Source organism: Heterocephalus glaber, unplaced genomic scaffold (assembly GCF_053883595.1).
Source record: "Heterocephalus glaber isolate CG9 unplaced genomic scaffold, H.glaber_assembly_v1.0 deba00001805, whole genome shotgun sequence".
NCBI classification, from domain to species: domain Eukaryota; kingdom Metazoa; phylum Chordata; class Mammalia; order Rodentia; family Bathyergidae; genus Heterocephalus; species Heterocephalus glaber.
This window is the reverse complement of record NW_028258480.1, coordinates 1480153-1498108: the sequence shown is the minus strand read 5'-3', so window position 1 is coordinate 1498108 and position 17956 is coordinate 1480153. Positions and strand designations below refer to the sequence as shown.

At 66.9% G+C, this 17956-nt stretch overlaps 1 protein-coding gene across 1 annotated transcript; it reads left to right on the top strand.

Moving 5' to 3' along the window:
- The first annotated feature begins 694 nt into the window (after positions 1-694).
- Positions 695-17687, top strand: Cnot12 (CCR4-NOT transcription complex subunit 12). The gene is given in 14 exon segments (XM_087203623.1): positions 695-776; positions 2729-2850; positions 3652-4234; positions 5461-5530; positions 7446-8564; positions 9484-9813; positions 10267-11307; positions 11310-12280; positions 15685-16051; positions 16124-16274; positions 16358-16494; positions 16832-16989; positions 17189-17260; positions 17354-17687. Coding segments are annotated over 12 exon segments (5094 nt in total). The 5' UTR covers positions 695-776; positions 2729-2744; the 3' UTR covers positions 17250-17260; positions 17354-17687.
- The last annotated feature ends 269 nt before the right edge of the window (positions 17688-17956 follow it).

Genomic DNA, 17956 nt, shown 5'->3' with positions numbered 1-17956 from the left:
TCTTGCACTCCATTAGCCGCGCTTCGGAGGCAGCGCTGAGCTCATCTCGGCACCTATGAGTCAAGGGTCTTCCGGGCCCGAGATAATAGAATCAGAATCGATGCTTCCCGGAGACGGAGCCGAAACTCGAGCTTGGAGCCGGGGAGGATGAGTCCCTGTGTGCGTGCGTGTGCGTGTGCGCGTGTGTGTGTGTGTGTGTGTGTGTGTGCGTGTGCGTGTGCGCGCGCACCCGCGCGCGCCAGAAGCTTTTGTTCTTAGGATGAAGAAGGGTCACGCTCAGGGTGTTAAAACCTGTTTCAGCAAAGGAGGACGAACATGAGATAGCAGCACTAAGGGGAAAAGGAGAGGCGGATGGCTTGCAATCAGAGTTTGTGCACGTGGGGCGGCCGCGTGGCCACGTCCTCCAGGGTCGTAGCGGGAAGTTCAGGGTCCGCCAGCGGCTACCTTCTTGCCGCCGCGCCTCTGTGGTGCTGCAATCACTGCGGGCGGCTGGGGAGGGGCGGGTCGCGCCTCTCTAGGCCGCCGTCTCGGTGGCGCGAGGGACTTGCATCAGTCTCGCCTAGCCCGATCCCCACATTTACATGCTCATGAATAATTCAGCAGGTCACGCCCCGTTCGGCGCAGGGCTGGTCAGAGTTCAAGTTTTCCACGCCCGCTTCCGCCTATATATGCATATTCATGAGGCGCGCTGGGGGCGGGGCCGCGCGGTGCTCGCTGTGCCCGGGTCCCGCGGTGACGGCGACTGGGGGGACAGCGGCGGGGACGGGGTCGGACGCGTGAGTGAGTGCGCGAGGGCAGCCTCCCGGGGCGTGGGGCGGGGCCTGGGTCACCGGAAAGTTTGGAGGGGCCGGGGGCCCAGGCTCCGGGCGGGGCGGCCGCGCCTGGGGACCCCCGCCCTCCTGTGCGTCCCCGCCCACCGGCCGCGTCCGTCCCGCCGTCCGTCTGCCCCGCCGGCTGGGTCTCCCCGGCTCCACGCGCTCCGGTCCCCGCGGGGCCCCTGCGGTCCTGGCCCAGCCCTCGCCCTTCGGGGCGCCCGGCTTGCCCCCTCCCGGGCTGGGCGGGCTGGGCGCCTCGGTCCCTCGGTCTGCAGCCCTGGCCCTGGCCTCGGTCACGCGGGCCGCCCGGCCGGGCTCCTCCCGCAGAGGCGCCCAGGTGGACGGGGCGCCCGAGCCCAGGTCTGCGCGCCGCGCCGCGCCGCACCGCGCCGCTGTGCCGTCCGTCCTTCAAGGACAAGGACAAGGTTTTTCTCCGGGCTGCTGCTGTCCCTTGCGCACTCGCCTGGCCGCGGCGTCCCTGGCGCGCGCCCGAGGAAGCCTCGCGGGAGTGGGCTGAGCAAGGGCTCGGCCCTGCTGGCTCCTGGGCTGCTGCCGTGCTGGGAACAAGCCGGGGCACGCTCAGGAGGAGGGCTGGGTTCAGCGGAGCCCGGGTGCCACAGGTTTTAGGGCGCCGCGCGCGAGCGGGGGCGGGCGGGGTGGGGCGCGCTGGGCCTGCACTGGGGTGAAGGAAGGGGCCCCAGCCCCTGAACCGGTGGGCAGGCGCTGTCCTCGCCCAGCCCGGGCCTTGGGGGCGGGAACTGAGGAGCTGCTGGCCGCAAACCTCACACCTGCGACCCGATGGCCAGGGAGCGCGGGCCTGGTCTCGGGGGAGGAGGAGGCGGGGACTAGGGCGCTGTTACTGGTCACAGTAATAACGGCCAAGTTTTCTCACTGAAACCTCGGGTCTATCACAAACCGCATTTTCAGGGAGGGAAACAGGCTTCGGGGAGTCACACACAAATTAGTAGACCGACCCCCCCCCCCCCCACCATGTGAGCCCTGGAATCTCAGGGCCCAGAGTCCCCGGAGCCTCAGAGGAGGGGACCCCGTGGGCTTCTACCACGTGGCTGTCACCTGGGTTATTTCCTTGTCTCCCCCGAAACCCCAGGCCACCCCCATCCGGAGGGTCTGGGAAGGGGGATCCCCGGGGAGTTTTCCCCAAGTCCCCCCCCCATGTTCTCAAGGCCCGGCTGTTCTGGCCGGCTCCTCCTTCCTCCTGGCCGGGCTCTGGAAATCCAGTGGGAGGCCATTGCTATGGCAACGGGACTAGGCCCTGACTTTACCTCATCAAATTCCAAGCCGAAGCCAACGCGATTGAGAAATTAAAGAAAAAAATGTATTCCAGATGTTTACTTTTTCTGCCTTATTTTTTTCCGTGTTTGGATGAGACAGCCGGCAGGGAGGGGGACCCGGGGTGGGGGAGAGGGAGGGGAGCCACTCCCAGAGGGAGGGGGGAAGCGGGGCGGGGCGGAGCCCCAGGTTGGGGAGGAGCGGGTTTTTCCCTGTCCTCTCCTCCTCCGGAGATGATTCAGATCCCAGAGCCTCCAGACTGGGCCCTCCTGCCCTGCCCTGCCGTGCCCTGCCCAACTGGTCCTCCGCGGGGCGCCCACCAGGTCCCGAGGGAGCCGAGAGTGGGCTGGCGGGGGAGGGGTGGCGCCTGCTGCGCCCGCACTCGCGTTTCTTCGGCCAGTGAGGCGGCCAGAGTTGGACAGGGTCTGGGCTGAGCAAGGATGTGGCCCCGGGGACCTCTGGGGACCTCCCCGAGCCTCTCCTGAAGTTGCGTCTTCCGGCCTTGCGCTGCCTCAGTGGGAGCGGGACACTTCCCGGCCAGCCTGCGGCCGCCCCCGCCCTCCTTGCGCGCTTTCTCCTCCGGGCTGCAGCCGCTCGCTCACTGTCCTCGCGCCCCTTCCCAGGCCGCGCAGCCTCGTGATGGAGGTGTCCGTGCTCCCGGAGGCGCCGGCCAGGGCGGCCCCACCGCCCCGGGACACGGATGTGGACGCGGAGGAGGAGCCCCGGCCCGCCGGCAGCGAGCCAGGTACCCAGGGCACCAGGTGGGGCGGCTGGGGGAGGCCAGGCTGTCCCCCTCTTCCCTGGGGGGTCTGTTGGGGTAAGGGAGGACGAGTGGGCCGAGTTGGAAGGGTCTCTGCTCCTGTGTGGACCACGCCAGGGAGGTCGCGGTCACCAGCAGGTCCCACGCAGCTGGGGCTCCATCTGGATGAAGCCTTGTGTTTTGCCAAGGGGGAAACCGAGGCACGGGAGGCCTCCTGGCTCCCTGTCTAGCCCTCTCTCCTCCCACTTGGCTGAAGGAGTGGGTGGTGTAGGATTTTGTTGCCGTGGGCAAGCCCTGAGAGATCCAAGGTCTTTTATTTGTGACGGAAAGGCCCTGGTAGAGGTGGATTTTTGGTCTTGCTTTTATTTCCTCTGTAGCTGATCTGCTTCTGTTTGGCTTAGGTCAGTAGTAAGTTTGCATTCCTGGTTGCACACCAGGTGACAGTGGGAGGTGGCCCTGGAGGGGGTGGGGTGGGGAAGCGGCCCAGCAGGTGGACATAGGGTAGGGCCACCTTTTCGAGGGAGGCCTGGGCTGGGGACCTGCCAGGCATCCCATGCGGTGGGCAGTGGGCACAGCCTGACAGGCTCCTTCGCTGGTCCATCGTTGGCTTGGAGGGGGCTCTGGGTAGGTGTGAGCCAGGGACAAGGACACGTCAGGTGCCGAGTGGAGGCTGGTGTGAGCAGCGGCTGGGTGAAGCTCAGGTTGTCACAGCAGGTTGCAGGACATCCTGAGAGGTGGGGCGGGGTTCTGTGGTGCAGAACATCTGACAACGCCACCTTTCGGCAGGTGACCCTCGGGCCAAGCCGCCTGTCCAGCCCAAGCCCCGGGCGCTGCCCGCCAAGCCTGCCCTGCCCGCCAAGCCCAGCCTGCTGGTCCCTGTGGGGCCTCGGCCGCCTCGGGGCCCCCTGGCCGAGCTGCCGTCAGCCCGGAAGATGAACATGCTGGCCGGACCCCAGCCATATGGGGGCAGCAAGCGTCCCCTGCCCTTCCTGCTGAGACCTGCAGCGGAGGCCACTGCTGCAGAAGCTGCTCAGGAGCCCGGGAAGGAGGAGCCGGCCCCCTTGACCCCACCCACCCGCTGTGCCGCCCTGGGGGGTGTGCGGAAGGCCCCTGCCCCATTCCGCCTGGCCGCGGAGCGCTGTATGGCCACCACCGTGGAGGAGATCCTGGCCAAGATGGAGCAGCCAAGGAAGGAGCTCCCGCCCAGCCCTGACTGCCTCTGGGGCTCGCGCCTCTCCTTCAACCAGGATGGCAGCTCGCGGTATGGCTCCCGGGCAGCTCCCGGCCGGGCCTGGTCCCAGGAGGGACCTGCAGAGACCCTGGCTCCTGAAGCATGCCCTGAGGAGCACAGCAAGACCCCCATGGCCAGGTGAGGGCTGGGGACCTGGTGGGCGGCCCCCTGTGCGACCGTGACCTTCATTCACCCGTAGAAGTCATGTGCTCTGAGTGGAGGCACTCCAGTCACCACGGCCAGAGTATTCCCGAGGCACAGGGAGTCGTCCTCACTGCACGTTATGAAACTCTGTCACTCTCTGCCAGGCGTGGTGGCCCACGCCTGTCATCCCGGCACGCTGGGAGGCCGAGGCAGGAGGATTGCAAGTCTGAGCCCGGCCTGGGAGACTAAGGCAACTTGTCGAGTCTCTGTCTCAAAATACAAAAGGGCCGGGGATGGAGCTCAGGGCAGAGCCCGTGGGTTCAACCCCCAGAGCAGAAAAAGTGCGAAGAAAGCGGTGTTCCTGGAGTTGAAGTGTTTGGTGCAGAAGTTTTAGCCTGTGCACCCCGAGCACTAGGCGCCCGCCTGGCTGCCTCCCTGACTGCGTAGCCAGAAGGGACGACACTCCGATCCATTTTGGAGAGGGGAAACTGAGGCTCAAGGTGACGTCCGAAGTCGCTGAGCAGGGAGGGGCAGAGGTGCCATTTGCGCTCCCATCCGCTCTGTTCTGTCCCAAGGCCTCTGGCTGCTTGCACCCCAGGCCAGTGCTGTGGTGCTGGACGCAGGATCTTGGGCAGGGGTGAGGGACCTCAGGAGCCAGTGCTGCGCCCAGCTGGCCCCAGAGCACTGCTCGCCCAGAGGGGACACGAGGGCCCTGCCTGCCGCCCTCCGCATCGTCCCCTGAAGACTGCAGTCACCTTTGCTTGTTCCAGACCCGGCCGCCTGCCCTGCAGTCCTGGCCACACAGGTCACAGGTCACGCTGCTGCCTCGTCATCCCTGCTCCAGGGAGGGCCCGAGAGCAGTGGGGCACTGGGCAGTCCTCCTCCTCGCCCTCCCTCCCCTCAGCCCTCCGGGAGCTCCTGGCTGGGGCACTGGAGCAGCGGCGCGGGGCGGGAGCAGCTCTGACCCCTTGGGGTTGGGGATGCCCCACCCCTGCTGCCCCCCAGAGCCCAGGCTCAACCCTTGCCGAGCAGGGCACCGGACAGGCCTGGGAAAGGCAGGTGGTGCCGTTCAGGTGCGGGGGACCCTCTCCCCACTTGCCATTTTTTTGTACCGGGGATCGAACTGGGAACCTTGTGCTTGCAAGGCAGGTGGCGGAACCACTGAGCTAAATCCTCGGCCCTTCTGTCCCTTTTCTTCACACCCAGTCTCTCTCTCACAGTGACCTCTCTTCTGACCTGGCCATCAACGGGGACCTGGCTCAGCCGGCCACTTCCGAGCCACCGACTCACGTGAGTCCTGTCCCCCATTCGGTCGAATCAGGGTGTTTAGCGTGGGAGGGGACCTCTGAGGCCTCTTGCTCTGTCTGTGCAGTTCAGAAGGGGAAACCGAGGCCTGTGGGCTTGCCCAAGGGCTGGCTGGGGACCCGGGCCAGGGTTACCCTGGTTATTGAGGAGGTAAGCTGCGGTCTGGCAGGAGGCCGTGCGTGTTCACAGGCAGCAGCTCTGTTGTGCATCACAGCTGCCACGTCCACAACCGGCACCGTCCTCGGGGCACCCCATAGAGACCCTCCAGGTCCCTGGGAGGGACCAGGCAGCCGGAAGGGCCCGAGGCAGGACCGGAAGTGTCCCGCTCTGTCCAGAGCTCCCTCCCCAGGCGGCTTGTTCTGGATCCGAGCAGGAAGTCTTGTTTTCTGGGTTTCCTCTCCCATTCCCGAGCACCCGCACGAAGCGGTCCTTGTCGCTTGGGGAGCTCTTGGCGGCAGAAGCCACCCCGCACCCCGGGATGAGAAAGACTTGACTGTTTGTGTCCATCCCCCCATGCTGCCTTAGTGCCAGAGAACAAAACTGAGCCCTCCCACCGAGGCAGAGAGGCAGATATCCTCCTGCCTCAGCCTCCTGGGTACTGGGATCACGGGTGTGCACCGCCACACCTGGCGACTTTGGGATCTGTTGGGGCCATGTGAAGCGAGTGGAGTGGATTCGGCTTCAGGGAGGTCACCACGACCTTAGCCTGAGCAGGCAGGTGGCAAGGCGAAGGAGGAAGTCCGTTTGGGGACAGCAGGGCCTGCGGGCAGCATGGTGAGCAGGTGGCAGCTGCCGAGAGATGTGGGGTCAGGAGGGAGTTTTTTGGTTTGTTTTAAGACAGAAGAAATGAGAACAGTTGGCGTGGATGGCAGGGAGCTTTTCGGGTGGACTGTCCCAACTCAGGAAGCATGGGGCCTGGGCCTTCGCCACCAGCAAGCATAGGGCTGTCTGCAGGGCGCCAGCCGCCGTTCCGTCCCGGGGCTGGGGTTGGGAGGCCACGCACGGCACATGCAGAACAGACAGTGGCGGGTGGGGCTGGTGAACCCTACTTCCCGGGAGGCTGAAGGGAGGGGCTGGGGCAGTGGAAGGGGGCAGGACAGCAGCCGGAATGGCCCTCGGGCTCTGCCTCTGTGGTCGGAGGGCTGTGGGGCTGAGATCTTGCGACCTGAGCTTTTAGGGCATGAGGGGTTTGTGGGAGGCGCATGCGGAGGGTTTCGGGTGTGGAGGACGTGGGCTTGGGAACTGGAGAATCCCGGAGTTGGAGGTGGAGCGAGGTGGGCCCTCTTGGGAAGCAGGACTGGGACTGGAGCCCTGGGGCTGGGGCCGCGAGGAGCAGGGTGAGGGGCTCGGGCCTGGGCCTCTGCCCCTTCTCTCCCCTGTGTCTCCCACTCCCTGTTCCCTGTTGTCTCCAAGCAGATGGTGCTCACACCGGTGGGTCTGTGAGGTGACACTGTGGCCAGCAGCCCACGTCCAGATGGGGAAGCTGATGCTCAGACCCAAGGGGAGGGGCCGGCCAGCCCCAGGAGGCAGAGCTGAGGCGGACCCTGCTCCTCCTGTGTGGCTGTCGTGGCCCCTGGGCTGAGAGCCTCCCCTCCACTCCCCAGGCTGCACACCCCTCCCCGCGTCCCTTCCATGGACGGTGGCCTCTTGAGGCCAGGGCCAGCGGGCTTGGCCTGGGTGGGCGCGGGACGCTGCACCAGTGAGTATAGGCCGGGCGGCTGCAGGAGGACCCTGTGACCCCCGAAGCGCTGTCGTCCCCACCCGGACCATCTCCGGCACCTGCGGCCTGCTCAAGCCCTGTCCTGGTGCAGTGCGGGGTGCGTGCGGCTGAGCTCCGCCGCCAGCCACGGTGATGGTGATGATGGTGATGGTGATGCTGCTCCTGACCTTTGCCTTGCAGGTTCCCTCCGGCGGGGCCCCGGGCCAACCCGCGGACATCTTCAGCCCCGCGCCTCCATCTCCCCAGCACGCTCAGCTCCCTGCAGCCCCAAGTCCCACGGCTTCTCCCCACCGCCCTGTGACTCCTCCGTCCCCAAGAACTGCCCTGCCTACTGCTGCCGAGGGCCTCGGTCCCCCCGCCAGCCCGGGGCTCCCCCCCGAGCCGGCCCCTGAAGCCCCCAGACCCAGCAGCCCTCCCCTCGAGCTGGTCTCAGGGCACCCCAGCCCTGAGCACACCCCAGCCACCCCGCCCCTGCCCCAGGGCGGTGAGATACGGGAGCTCACTAGGACGTTTCCCCCCGGGGAGGAGGTGGCGCCTATGGGTGACCCCAACCCACATCCCACCAGCCTGGCTCAGCGCCGCTTCTCGGAGGGCATCTTCCGGCCTCCCTGCCAGGACCAGGAGAAGCTGGGGGGCTCGCTGGCTGCCCTGCCCCAGGCCCCGGGTGGCCAGTCGGCCCTGGATTGTCCCTTCGGGAGTGGGACAGAGTCCAACTGGAGCCTGTCCCAGTCGTTCGAGTGGACCTTCCCCGTGCGCCCCTCGGGTCTGGGCGTGAGGCGCCTGGACTCCCCGCCGCCCTCCCCCATCACGGAAGCCAGTGAGGCCGCGGAGGCTGGGCACTGTGCTGGGGCCCCACCTGGGGACGCAGGGAGGCCTGTTTCCTGGGCCCAGGCCGAAGACCCAGGCGTCTCCCCATCCCCTGAGCCCCCCTCCACGTTGGAGGGCGCACCCCTGCTGCAGGCTGAGGAGAGGGCGGAGGACTGGCAGGGGCCAGGACACGAGGCCCCCCTGCCCCCCGACACCAGAGGGGCTGCCCTGTCCCTGCTGGAGCCCGCCCTGGGCCAGCAGCAGCCAGCGCCCCCCGACCAGCCCTGTGTCCTCTTCGCCAGCGGCCCCAGCCCTGGGCAGGCGCTGCCCGTGGAGGAGGCGGCCGTGACCCTGGCCCGGGCCGAGGCCCAGGACTGGTGTGCAGCCTCCCCCCAGCCTGAGGGTCCCAGAGGCGGCTCTCGCTGGCTGGATGAGCTCTTGGCCTCCCCGCCCCCGATGCAGGACACTGAGTCAACGACTGCCCACCCAGAGGTGAGGAGCCACGCGGGCTTAGAGACCAGGTGTGGGGTCTCGTCCTTTCCGTGGGGACATGGCGTGACAGGAGCCGGGAGTGGCTGGCAGTGCTGAGGTGCACGGTGCGGTGCTGGGGCTCAGCTTAGTGCAAGTCGAGAGCGTGTGCCAGCCTTCCCCAGCTGAGGGGCAGGCAGCAAAGCCTTGAGCTTTCCTTTTATTCAGGGGTGCTGGGCTGGAGCCCAGGGCCTTGAGCATGCGAGGTGTTCTGAGCTCTTCCAGCATTATATAATAATGGCACGGAGCCTGGTGTCGGTGCATACCTGTAATCCCAACACTGTGGAGACTGAGGCAGGAGGATCTCTGTGAGTTTGAGGGCAGCCTGGGCTACACACAGTGAGTTCAAGATCGACCTGAACTACATAGCAAGACCTGATCTCAAAAGCCAAAAAAAAAAAAAAAAAAAAGTCCAAAAATGCATTTGTCTTTTAGCCTTGTGCTGCAGGTAAAATGAGTCATAGGAGGTGCTAGGTGTTGTGTGCTGAGTGCTCAGTCCGTTGTCAGAACGTTGTGCAAGGCAAAATAGCGAGGCCAAAGGTTAGAGGCTGGGCTCTCTCCTGACAGCCCAGTGGGCCTGCCTGGGTTTGTACCCTGGCTGCCACCTCTGTGCCCGGAAGCCCCCTTGAGCATGTGACTTCGCTGCCCTCCGCCTTGGTCTCCCCATCAGCAAGATGAGGGAGCCCCAGGCTCACATGCGTGCTTAGTGGGTGTTGCTTTTCGTGGACTGGCCTTTCTGTGGCGGCCCGGCAGGTTGGCGCCCTTTGTTCTAGCAGCTGCCTCTGCTCTTGGGCTGGCAGCCAGGTGGCTCTGGAAATGTCTCCCTGGCCTGGGCCCTGGCAAGCTGGGGCTGGAGGAGCAGGAAGGGTTAAGACTGCAGTAGGTGTGTCTGTCCCAGACGGGTGACTCAACAGGGCCTGGGGCGGGGCTGCCTGAGTTGCAGTTGCTCAGGCGCCTGGAGCAGGGCAGGGAGGAGCGGCTGGCCACCCGCCTGACAGGTCCAGGCGAGGGAGGGAGCAGCCTGGCCCGACCCACCACCGCACCCAGCAGCCCCAGGGCTGTCGCTGGAGTGGGTGGCCCGGCCATGGCCGGGCTGGGGCCTGGGGAGGCCAGTGTGTCTATCCTGCAGCGGCTGCTGGCCAATGCGGCCCTGAGGGACGAGGCCGGCAGGCTCCGGGGCCCCAAGCCCGGGACAGGCACGCCGTGGTCGGGGGTGAGTGCGGCGGTGAGGCAAGCCCCGTGCCCTTGGCTGTCCTGGCCAGCCGAGCCAGGGAGCAGGGGGGTTGGGGGGCTCGTGGGGAGCTGCTGAGGGCCTGAGTCCCATTGGTCCCCAGGCAGACCTCGGCAGGGAGCCAGGTGTCGTCCAAGGCTGTAGACGTGACCCTGGGACCGGCAGTCCAGTGCCCCTTGGTGCCAGGCCTGTGCTGGCACGCCGGTGAAGACCCATGTAGGCCCTTACACCAGCCCTGTGGCGTGGGGCTCCACCCTGTGTCAGGACAGGGACCCGGCCCAGAGCGGTTCCGGTTCTGAGATGTGTGCAAGGTCACACAGCTGGAACCTGACCCGGGCTGTGAGGCCGACTGGCAGCACTGACTTCTTTCTGGATCACTTCTTGCCTGATTGCCTCTGAGCGTTGTTTCTTTGTGCTTCTTCTCCTTACTCCCAGGGACTCCTAGGCTGGTCCCAGAAGGATCTGCAGAGTGAATTTGGGATCGCAGCAGACCTGCACCCCAGCAGCCCCCGGCCTCCCGGCTGGCCCCACGTTGCTTCTCAGGACTGTGGCCATGGGGCTGCCAGCCCAAGAGGAGCCCTGGGCCCAGGGCACAGGGACTGGGCCAGGGAGTGTGGCTCCGGAGCCGGGGAAGGGGGCGGAAGGGAGTGGGCTGACATCAGCAGCAGCAAAGCCCCGAGGGACACGTGTGCCCCGGAGCAGCTCATGGCCCACAGTGGCTGGGCGGTTAGACAGCCAGCCCCACTCGGCACCCTGGGGTGGGAGGCCGCTGCCCAGGACCCAGAGCCGGGGCGGAGGGACTCCGGGGACAGGTTCTCCAGTCTTCAGGCCGAACTGCAGGACCAGGAATTTGGGAAGAGAGACTCCCGGGACATGCTGTCCAGCCGGGTTGTGGAACTCCAGGAGCAGGAATTGGGGAAGAGGGATTCTTGGGACACGTTCCCCAGCCTCCATGCGGATTTCCAGGGCCAGGAGTTTGGGAAGAGGGACTCCCTGGGCCCGCACAGCAGCCAGGAGCCCAGCCTTCAGGACTGGGAGTTTGCGGCGGGAGGTTGCCTGGGCAGCAGTGCCCGCCAGCCTGAGGAGGAGCCAGCCCGGGAGTCGGGGAGTGAGGCGCCCTGCAGCTACAGCAGCCAGGATGCCGAGGCGCAGGACCGGGAGTTTGAGAAAAGGGACTCTTTGCTCGGAGTGCTCAGCCGTCCAGCTGAAGTGCCCAGGGCCCAGGTGTTGAGGCAGAGCCCTTGGATGCAGGACCACGGCGATGGCCCCAGAGAGCAGGACAGCACCTCCGATGTGGGAGCCCCAAGCTCTGGCCTCAGCCCCCAGGTGGCTCAGCGGCCGCAAGGGGAGTTTGAGAAGCGCTGTGTGGCCAGGACGGCGGGGCCAAGGGCCCACCAGAGGAGCTGCAGGGCTGGCAGGGCAGTGGCACCAGCTGGGAGGTGGCAGGGGCTCTGGGCCCTGGGGAGGGCGGCCTTGGGGGTGGGGACACTGGGCAGCGGGGCTGGGCGGCGGAGCTGAGCCTGGGTGTTGCGCCGCAGCCAGAGGATGCTCTTAGCCCAGGGCCCCGGGACTGGGGAGAGGACCTGGTCCCGGACCCCGCCCTGAGGAGCACACAGTTCGGCATCATCGGTGATGACCGAGCGAGCGGTGCTGGCCCAAGTCCCCCCAGCACGGCGGGAGGTGGCCGCTTCGTGTCCCCCGGGGAGATGGTGTCCAGGCCCGGGGACTGGGCTGACCAGCTGGGCCTCAGGAACTTGGACGTGTCCCACTGTGGGGCCCCTGGGGACTTGGCTAAGGCCAGAGAGGTGGCCATCGGGCAGGTGGGCTGGCTGGATGGGGGCCTGGAAGTGCAAGGGTCGGGGGCCACTGGTGCAAGGGAGGAGGACTGGACTGTGGAGGTTGGGGTGCCAAGCATCCACCTGGCCGGGGACGGGGCAGCGGGCAGCCTCGGCCAGGCCAGGGACAGTGGCATGGGGCAGGCAGACTGGTCGGGCCTGGAGGCTGGCGAGTTCCTCAGATGCAGGGAGCGCGGTGTGGGGCAGGCAGCCTGGAGCCCCGACCTGGTGCTCGGGGGCGTGGTCTCCAGGGATCCCAGAGAGCTGGGGGTGCGCCCAGGGAGCTGGGGTGATGACCTGGGCCTGAGGAACTTGGAGGTGCCCTGTGACCTGGACTCGGGGGGTGCCCGCGGCTGTGGTGTGGGCCGGGACCGGGGCAGGGGGCTGTCAGGGCCCCCAAGTGGAGCCAGGGAGCATGGGGCAGGGGAGGCGGGCCCCAGCCTGGAGCGAGACTTCAGGAGCAGCAGGTGCTCATCCCCCCGCTTGGAGGCCAGAGAGTCCAGAGAGTCGGGGGTCAGAGAGCCCCAGGGTGCAGACGGCTGTGGGTCTTCCCCGGAGGCCCCCTCTGAGGACGCCGGACCAGAGACGGCAGGAGCCACCGCCCTTGCAGCCAGGTAAGGGAGCCCCATCCAGGCCGGTTCGGAGTCTTTCCCTTTGGGGCTTGTTTTGTTCTGCTTCTTAAATTGTGTTGAGGTAGCACGCACACAGGCAGATTCTGCTTTTGAAGTGTGAATGAGTTCAGGGCATTTCCTGTTGCCCCATGTGATTCAGGCTTTCTCCGTGACCTGGGGCCTCGGCTGTGCGGGAAGTGGAGTCTTCCAGACTTGCATGGTTTCCGGTGGGCTCTGCTTCGGTACTGACCGAAGTTGCAGGTGTCCCCTGGGCCAGGTTACAGGGAGGGGGACCTTGTGTCTCCCCGGCCTGGTGTGCTGTGGCCCTGGGCTTCTGAGGTTGGGAGTGGGGCTGTCCCAGAGCTCCCAGGGGCAGCAGCTCTGGAACCTGGCTCTGGCCAGGACCTGGGATCCTGCCCAGTGCTGGAGGATGGCTGGTCCAGGAGCAGGCTGGTCCTCAGTGAGATCCAAAGCGTCTCCCGATGGACGCTCTTGGCCTCCTGGAGAGGGTGTGAAAAGGCAGCTCCTCTGTTTGGCTAGCATTTTCGCCCACGGAGGCCCGAGTGGGAAGGTGGCAGCTCCCAGCCCGGGTGGAGCTGGGGCCCTGGAGGGGGCAGGTGTTTGCACTGAGGGGGGCAGATGGGAGTGGGAGGAGGTGGGAGCTGGCCCCAGGCGGCAGAGGCAGGGCGTGTGCGGCATTTGAGAGGGAGGGAGGCGGAGGGGCTCCAGGAGCACGAGGCGAGAGCTGTGTGGAGGGCAGGAGCCCGGCATCAGCGCGGACTCGGTGTGGCCGCCTGGATCTCGAGTTCCTCCTTGATCTGCAGTTGCCCTGGTAGGGGGATGGATCCGCTCTGGGGCAGAGGCAGCAGAGCGCCCCGTTTGTTTCTGTCCGGCTGCAGGCCTGCAGCACCCACCTGACCTTGCAGAGGTCCCTGGGTGGTGGTGGTGGGGGCGGGCTCCGGTCGGGGCTGTGGTTGTTGATGTGCGAGCCCAGGTGCAGCCAGTGATGTCGGGCCTCAAGGTTCAGGCCGAGAAGGAAGCAGGTGCGGGGCCCAGGTGCATCTGCGCTTTTGGGCCGCCCTCTTCCCCGCAGCGACCCAGAGCGGCCCTGTCCCGAGCGTGAGCGCGGGGGGGGGGGGGGGGGGAAGCCGCTGCTGAGCAGGGCGGCCGAGCGGGAGGCTCTCATCCCCGTGCGTGCGTGCGTGCGTGCGGGAGCCCTCACACTGAGTCACGCACTTCCCAGGCAGATCTGTGGGAGCCGGGCAGCCACGCTATGGAAAGTTCCTCAGAGCAGGAAGTCCTGCGATGAGCTCAGAGGCTGGCTCCTGGCCAGCCGTGCGCTGGGCCCGACTCCAGCGCCTCTGATCCTGGGCAGCATACTCTCCCAGCGCCCCGACCTTCTGTGAGTTAGGTGGGGGGTCCTTTGGTCCCCCCCCACCAGCATTTCTGTGGAGACTAAGGGTGAATATACGCAGGGAGACAGCTGCAGGCCTGTCTGGCAAGTGGTGATCACCGAAAACATGTTAGTCACATGTGCTAGGGTCTGCTTTGAAGTTCAGAGGAGGTGTCCATAAAGGGGCCCCTCAGGGCTTTTTTTTGTTTTCTTTTTCCTCCCTCTCTGTTTTTCTAGACAGGGTCTTGCTGTGTGGTTCAGGCTGGCCTGTAACTCTCACTCCTGCCTCAGCCTCCTGAGTTTTGGGAGTGCAGGTGTGCACCCCCATGCCCGGCTCCCTGGGGACATTTTTCTTGCTGCCCTCATGTAGGCAGAGGTATCCTTGATGCTAACCGTTTCCTGACACAGCGGAGCCCAGACTGGTACACGAGGGTGCAGTCGTGAGAGCCTGGTCCCCTCTGGCCCTTGAGCCGGCCCCTCCTCCCTCTGGCCTGCTGCTCATCCCCTGCACCTCCCCTTGGTCCAGCCGTGCCGAGGTGTTGGAGCCTTTGTGGGGTCAAGAACACCCTCAGATCAGGGAGCCCTGCTCTCATTTCGTTGGTGGGGAAACTGAGGCCCCAGGCCCCGAGCTTCTGATCACAGCTCCTTTCTGGCCCCGGCCCCTGCAGCTGCTCTCAGCTGTCGCCCGGGTGGCGATCACCGATCACCCGGAGCCACAGCTTTGCAGATCCGGTGTGGGCGCAGGGGTGGGGCTGCATGGTGCCGGTGTGGACCTCGAGGAGGACTCGTCCTCACGGTGCTGGGTGCTGGTGCTGCTCTGTGCTGGGCACAGGTTTCCTCCGAAAGTCCCTGTTTGGGGGAGGGACACACGCTCGGGTGGACCCGAGAGCAGCCCTCCAGGAGGCAGGAAGTGGGCAGCTGCGGTGGGTGAGGCTGGTCGGGGCCCAGCACTGCACCTCTGCTGACCTCTGCCCGCCCCAGCCGCTGGGGACCTGGCCCTGTCGACTGGGACTGGGCTGCCCCCTCCTCGCCCTCAGCCCTCCTGTCCTGCTCTGTCAGCAGCGGAAGGACAGAGCCGCCCCCCCCCCCCCCCGCCCAGCTTGTGCTGACTCACCTGGCTTCCGGGGGGTCAAGGAGGGGCACTCAGGCCGGGCAGCTCGTGCTGTGGGAGGGCCAGGGGCTGGCGAGCGTACATTGTGTTGCAGCTGACAGATCAGTGCGTGGGGAGCGAGGCCTGCGTACTGGGGACGCCCAGGTACCTGGCCGCAGAGTGGCCACTGTGCTGTCCAGGAGGGGAGGAGGCGGCCTGGGGCGTCCCCGCAGGCTCAGGAAGAGGGGAAGCTCCCAGGCCTGGACCGGCGTGCAGCAGGATGCCGGTGTGTTCCAGCCCCGCTCCCCGGCTGCGCTGCAGTCCTGAGAGGCCGGGGGAGAAAGCTGTGGTGTTGCCCAGCACTTGGGAGCTGAGGCAGAGGATCATCACAAGTTCAAGGCCAGCCTGAACTGCGTGGTGAAACCCTGTCTCAAAAGTCAAAAAAAAAGAAAAGAAAAGAAAGGTCGGGCGTTGGAGCTGGGCCCGGAAGTGATACAAGTGGGCCAGGCGGAGGGCCGCGGCCTGGCTCCTCCCTGGGACTGCCACACCAGCAGGCGCCGGGAGCAGGGCCGTGGAGGGGGCTGGCTTCAGAGAAGCTGCCCGGTGCCCGATGGCTCACAGCCTCACCCGCAACCCTTCGAGACCCTGAGGGGCCTGGGGTGCAGGCGGAGCGGCCCTCGTGCTGGGCTCGAGTGGGGCCCTCTGGGCACCGATGCACGGAGGTGTCAGAGTCCCCTCCTGCGGTGCGCACCGGGGCAGATTTCTTATTGTGCGGTCTGGACTCACGATGACTCCATGTGCACCCACTCGTCTCCAAAAATCTGAGACCCAGCTGAGACCGCCCTGGCCCAGGCACAAGGGAGGGAGGATGCCGGACGGTGGGGACAGGCCTCGTGGATGATGGCTCTGCTCTGTCTCTCACAGCCCCGGCCAGCGTCCAGCCTGCACCCCGCCCCCTGGCACCCAAGGCCTGCCAGAGGGGACGCTGCTGACCAGCAGTGGCAAGGCGGAGGCTGCCAGCGAGTCCCTGGCCTCGGGGCTCAGCATCCTGTTGGAGCAGGAAGGAGCCTCGGCAGGCAGCCACCCGGAGGAGCCTGAGGAGCGCGGTGGGGACCCCCTGCCTGCCCGGCGGCCCCAGCCCGACGGCGGAGCCAGCTGTGGGGAGGAGGTGGACGGCACCTGGGGCCTCGAGGGGCCTGGGTGCAGGGAGCAGGACCCGACCCTGGCCCCTCGGCGGCCACCCCCGGGGCCTCCCGCCCGCGGCCCCAGCCAGGACTTCTCCTTCATCGAGGTCAGTGTGGGGCCCGGGGAGCGGGCGGCGCGGCAGGCGGGCGCCTCACGGTGGTGTCACTGTGCCCGCCAGGACACCGAGGTCCTCGACAGCGCCGTGTATCGCAGCCGGGCCCACCTGGGCCGCAAGCGAGGGCACCGGGCCCCGGCCATCCGGCCCGGGGGGACCCTGGGCCTGGCGGAAGCCTCCGACTCGGACGCGCGCCTTTTCCGGGACTCCACGGGTATGCTCGCTTTGCGGTGTGGCTGCCGCGCGTCTTGTGGGGAGGTTGCCTGGGCCCCTGCCTGACCCCGTCCTGCCTCTCAGAGCCGCGGGCGTCCCGGGTGCCGTCTTCGGACGAGGAGGTGGCAGAGGAGCCGCAGAGCCGCCGGACCCGGATGTCCTTGGGCACCAAGGGGCTGAAAGTCAACCTGTTTCCCGGCCTGAGCCCATCGGCCCTGAAGGTAGCGAGCGCCGCTCCGGCCCCGGTCCGGCCTGACTGCTGCCCACTGCTCCCGTCAGCCGCCGTCCTCAGAGGGCCTGAAGCCCGGGCGTCCTGCTGGCCCAGGGCAGAGTGGTGGGCGTGGAGTTCCTGCCCCAGAGCCACGGGGCCCCGGGGGTCCCTGGGCAGGGACAGCTTTGGCCTGGGCCTGCTGGGGCCAGGGCCGGCGTCCAGCCCGAGACCGAGCTGAGCTTGGTGGCCTTGTCCGGAGCAGGGCCGGGCCTGCGCTGTCCCGAGAGGCCTGGCGCTGCCGCCCCTCGCCCATCCGGCTCATCGTCTCTGCCTGGACTCCTCCCCAGGCCAAGCTGCGCTCCCGAAACCGCTCGGCGGAGGAGGCGGAGCCAGCAGAGGGCAAGGCTGGCCAGAAGGAGGCTGTGGTCCAGCGCTCCAAGTCCTGCAAGGTCCCCGGGCTGGGGAAGCCCCTTGCCCTACCCCCGAAGCCGGAGAAGTCTTCAGGGTAGGCGCCGGGGCCCTGGGCTTCCCTGCTGGCCTGGTGTTAGCCTGGACAGGGAAACTGGGGCTTAACCCGCTGCGTGCGATGGAGCCAGGCTTGGCTCCCTCTTCCGGCCGGAGGGGGCGCCGTCCTCCCCTGCCACTCAGCCCGCCTCCCTTGTCTCCTGGAAGTTCACCTCCTGGACCTGTGCCTCTGCTTCTAGGTCTGAAGGGTCGTCACCCCACTGGCTGCAAGCCCTGAAGCTGAAGAAGAAGAAGGTCTGAGGGGCCCCGAGGTGAGGGCCCGCCCTGGCCTGTGAGGACCGCTGGGTGGGCGCGGGGCGGGGAGGCGAGGCCGGGCCGCCCCTCACTCCCATCTCTGCCCGCAGGTCCCTCTGCAGCCTCGGGGAGTGCCCGTTTCTGTGGGTCCCTGGCGGGGACACATTCATGCACTTTGTGTCGGCTCTGACCCCGTGTCCCCCCGCCTGCCCCTGCCTCCCGGCTGGGCAAAGGTTCCCGCCCTCCGTCTGCCCTGCAGCTCTTTCCTCCTCTCTCTGCGCTGCCTCAGCCTCCCGTGGGTTTTCTTTTGATACCAATTTCTAGCATTTTTATAAAGGCCTTCGATTTTTGTAACGGGTGGACCCTCCCCGCCCCAGGAGGCGCCCTGTCAGACCAATGACATTTTGCCACTTGGAACATTCAATAAAATGTTTTGGGAACCAGCGTTGTCCCTGTCCGCGCTCTGTTGGAGCCCTGGTCCCTTGGGATGTGGGACGTGTCCCCTCCCGTGTGGTCACACGCCAAGTGCGCCCCGGACCCGAAAGGCTGTCTCCAAGGCCAGCGCGGGTGGGTCAGCCACAGGCCCGGCTCCTCTCCGGTGGGGCTCCCACATCCTCTGGGCCTCGGGGTCCTCCCGCGCGCAGCGCAGTGGAGACGCGGCGGCGGCAGAGAGGAGCCTGGGACGCTAGTTCTGGGAGGCTCCCTGCTGACTC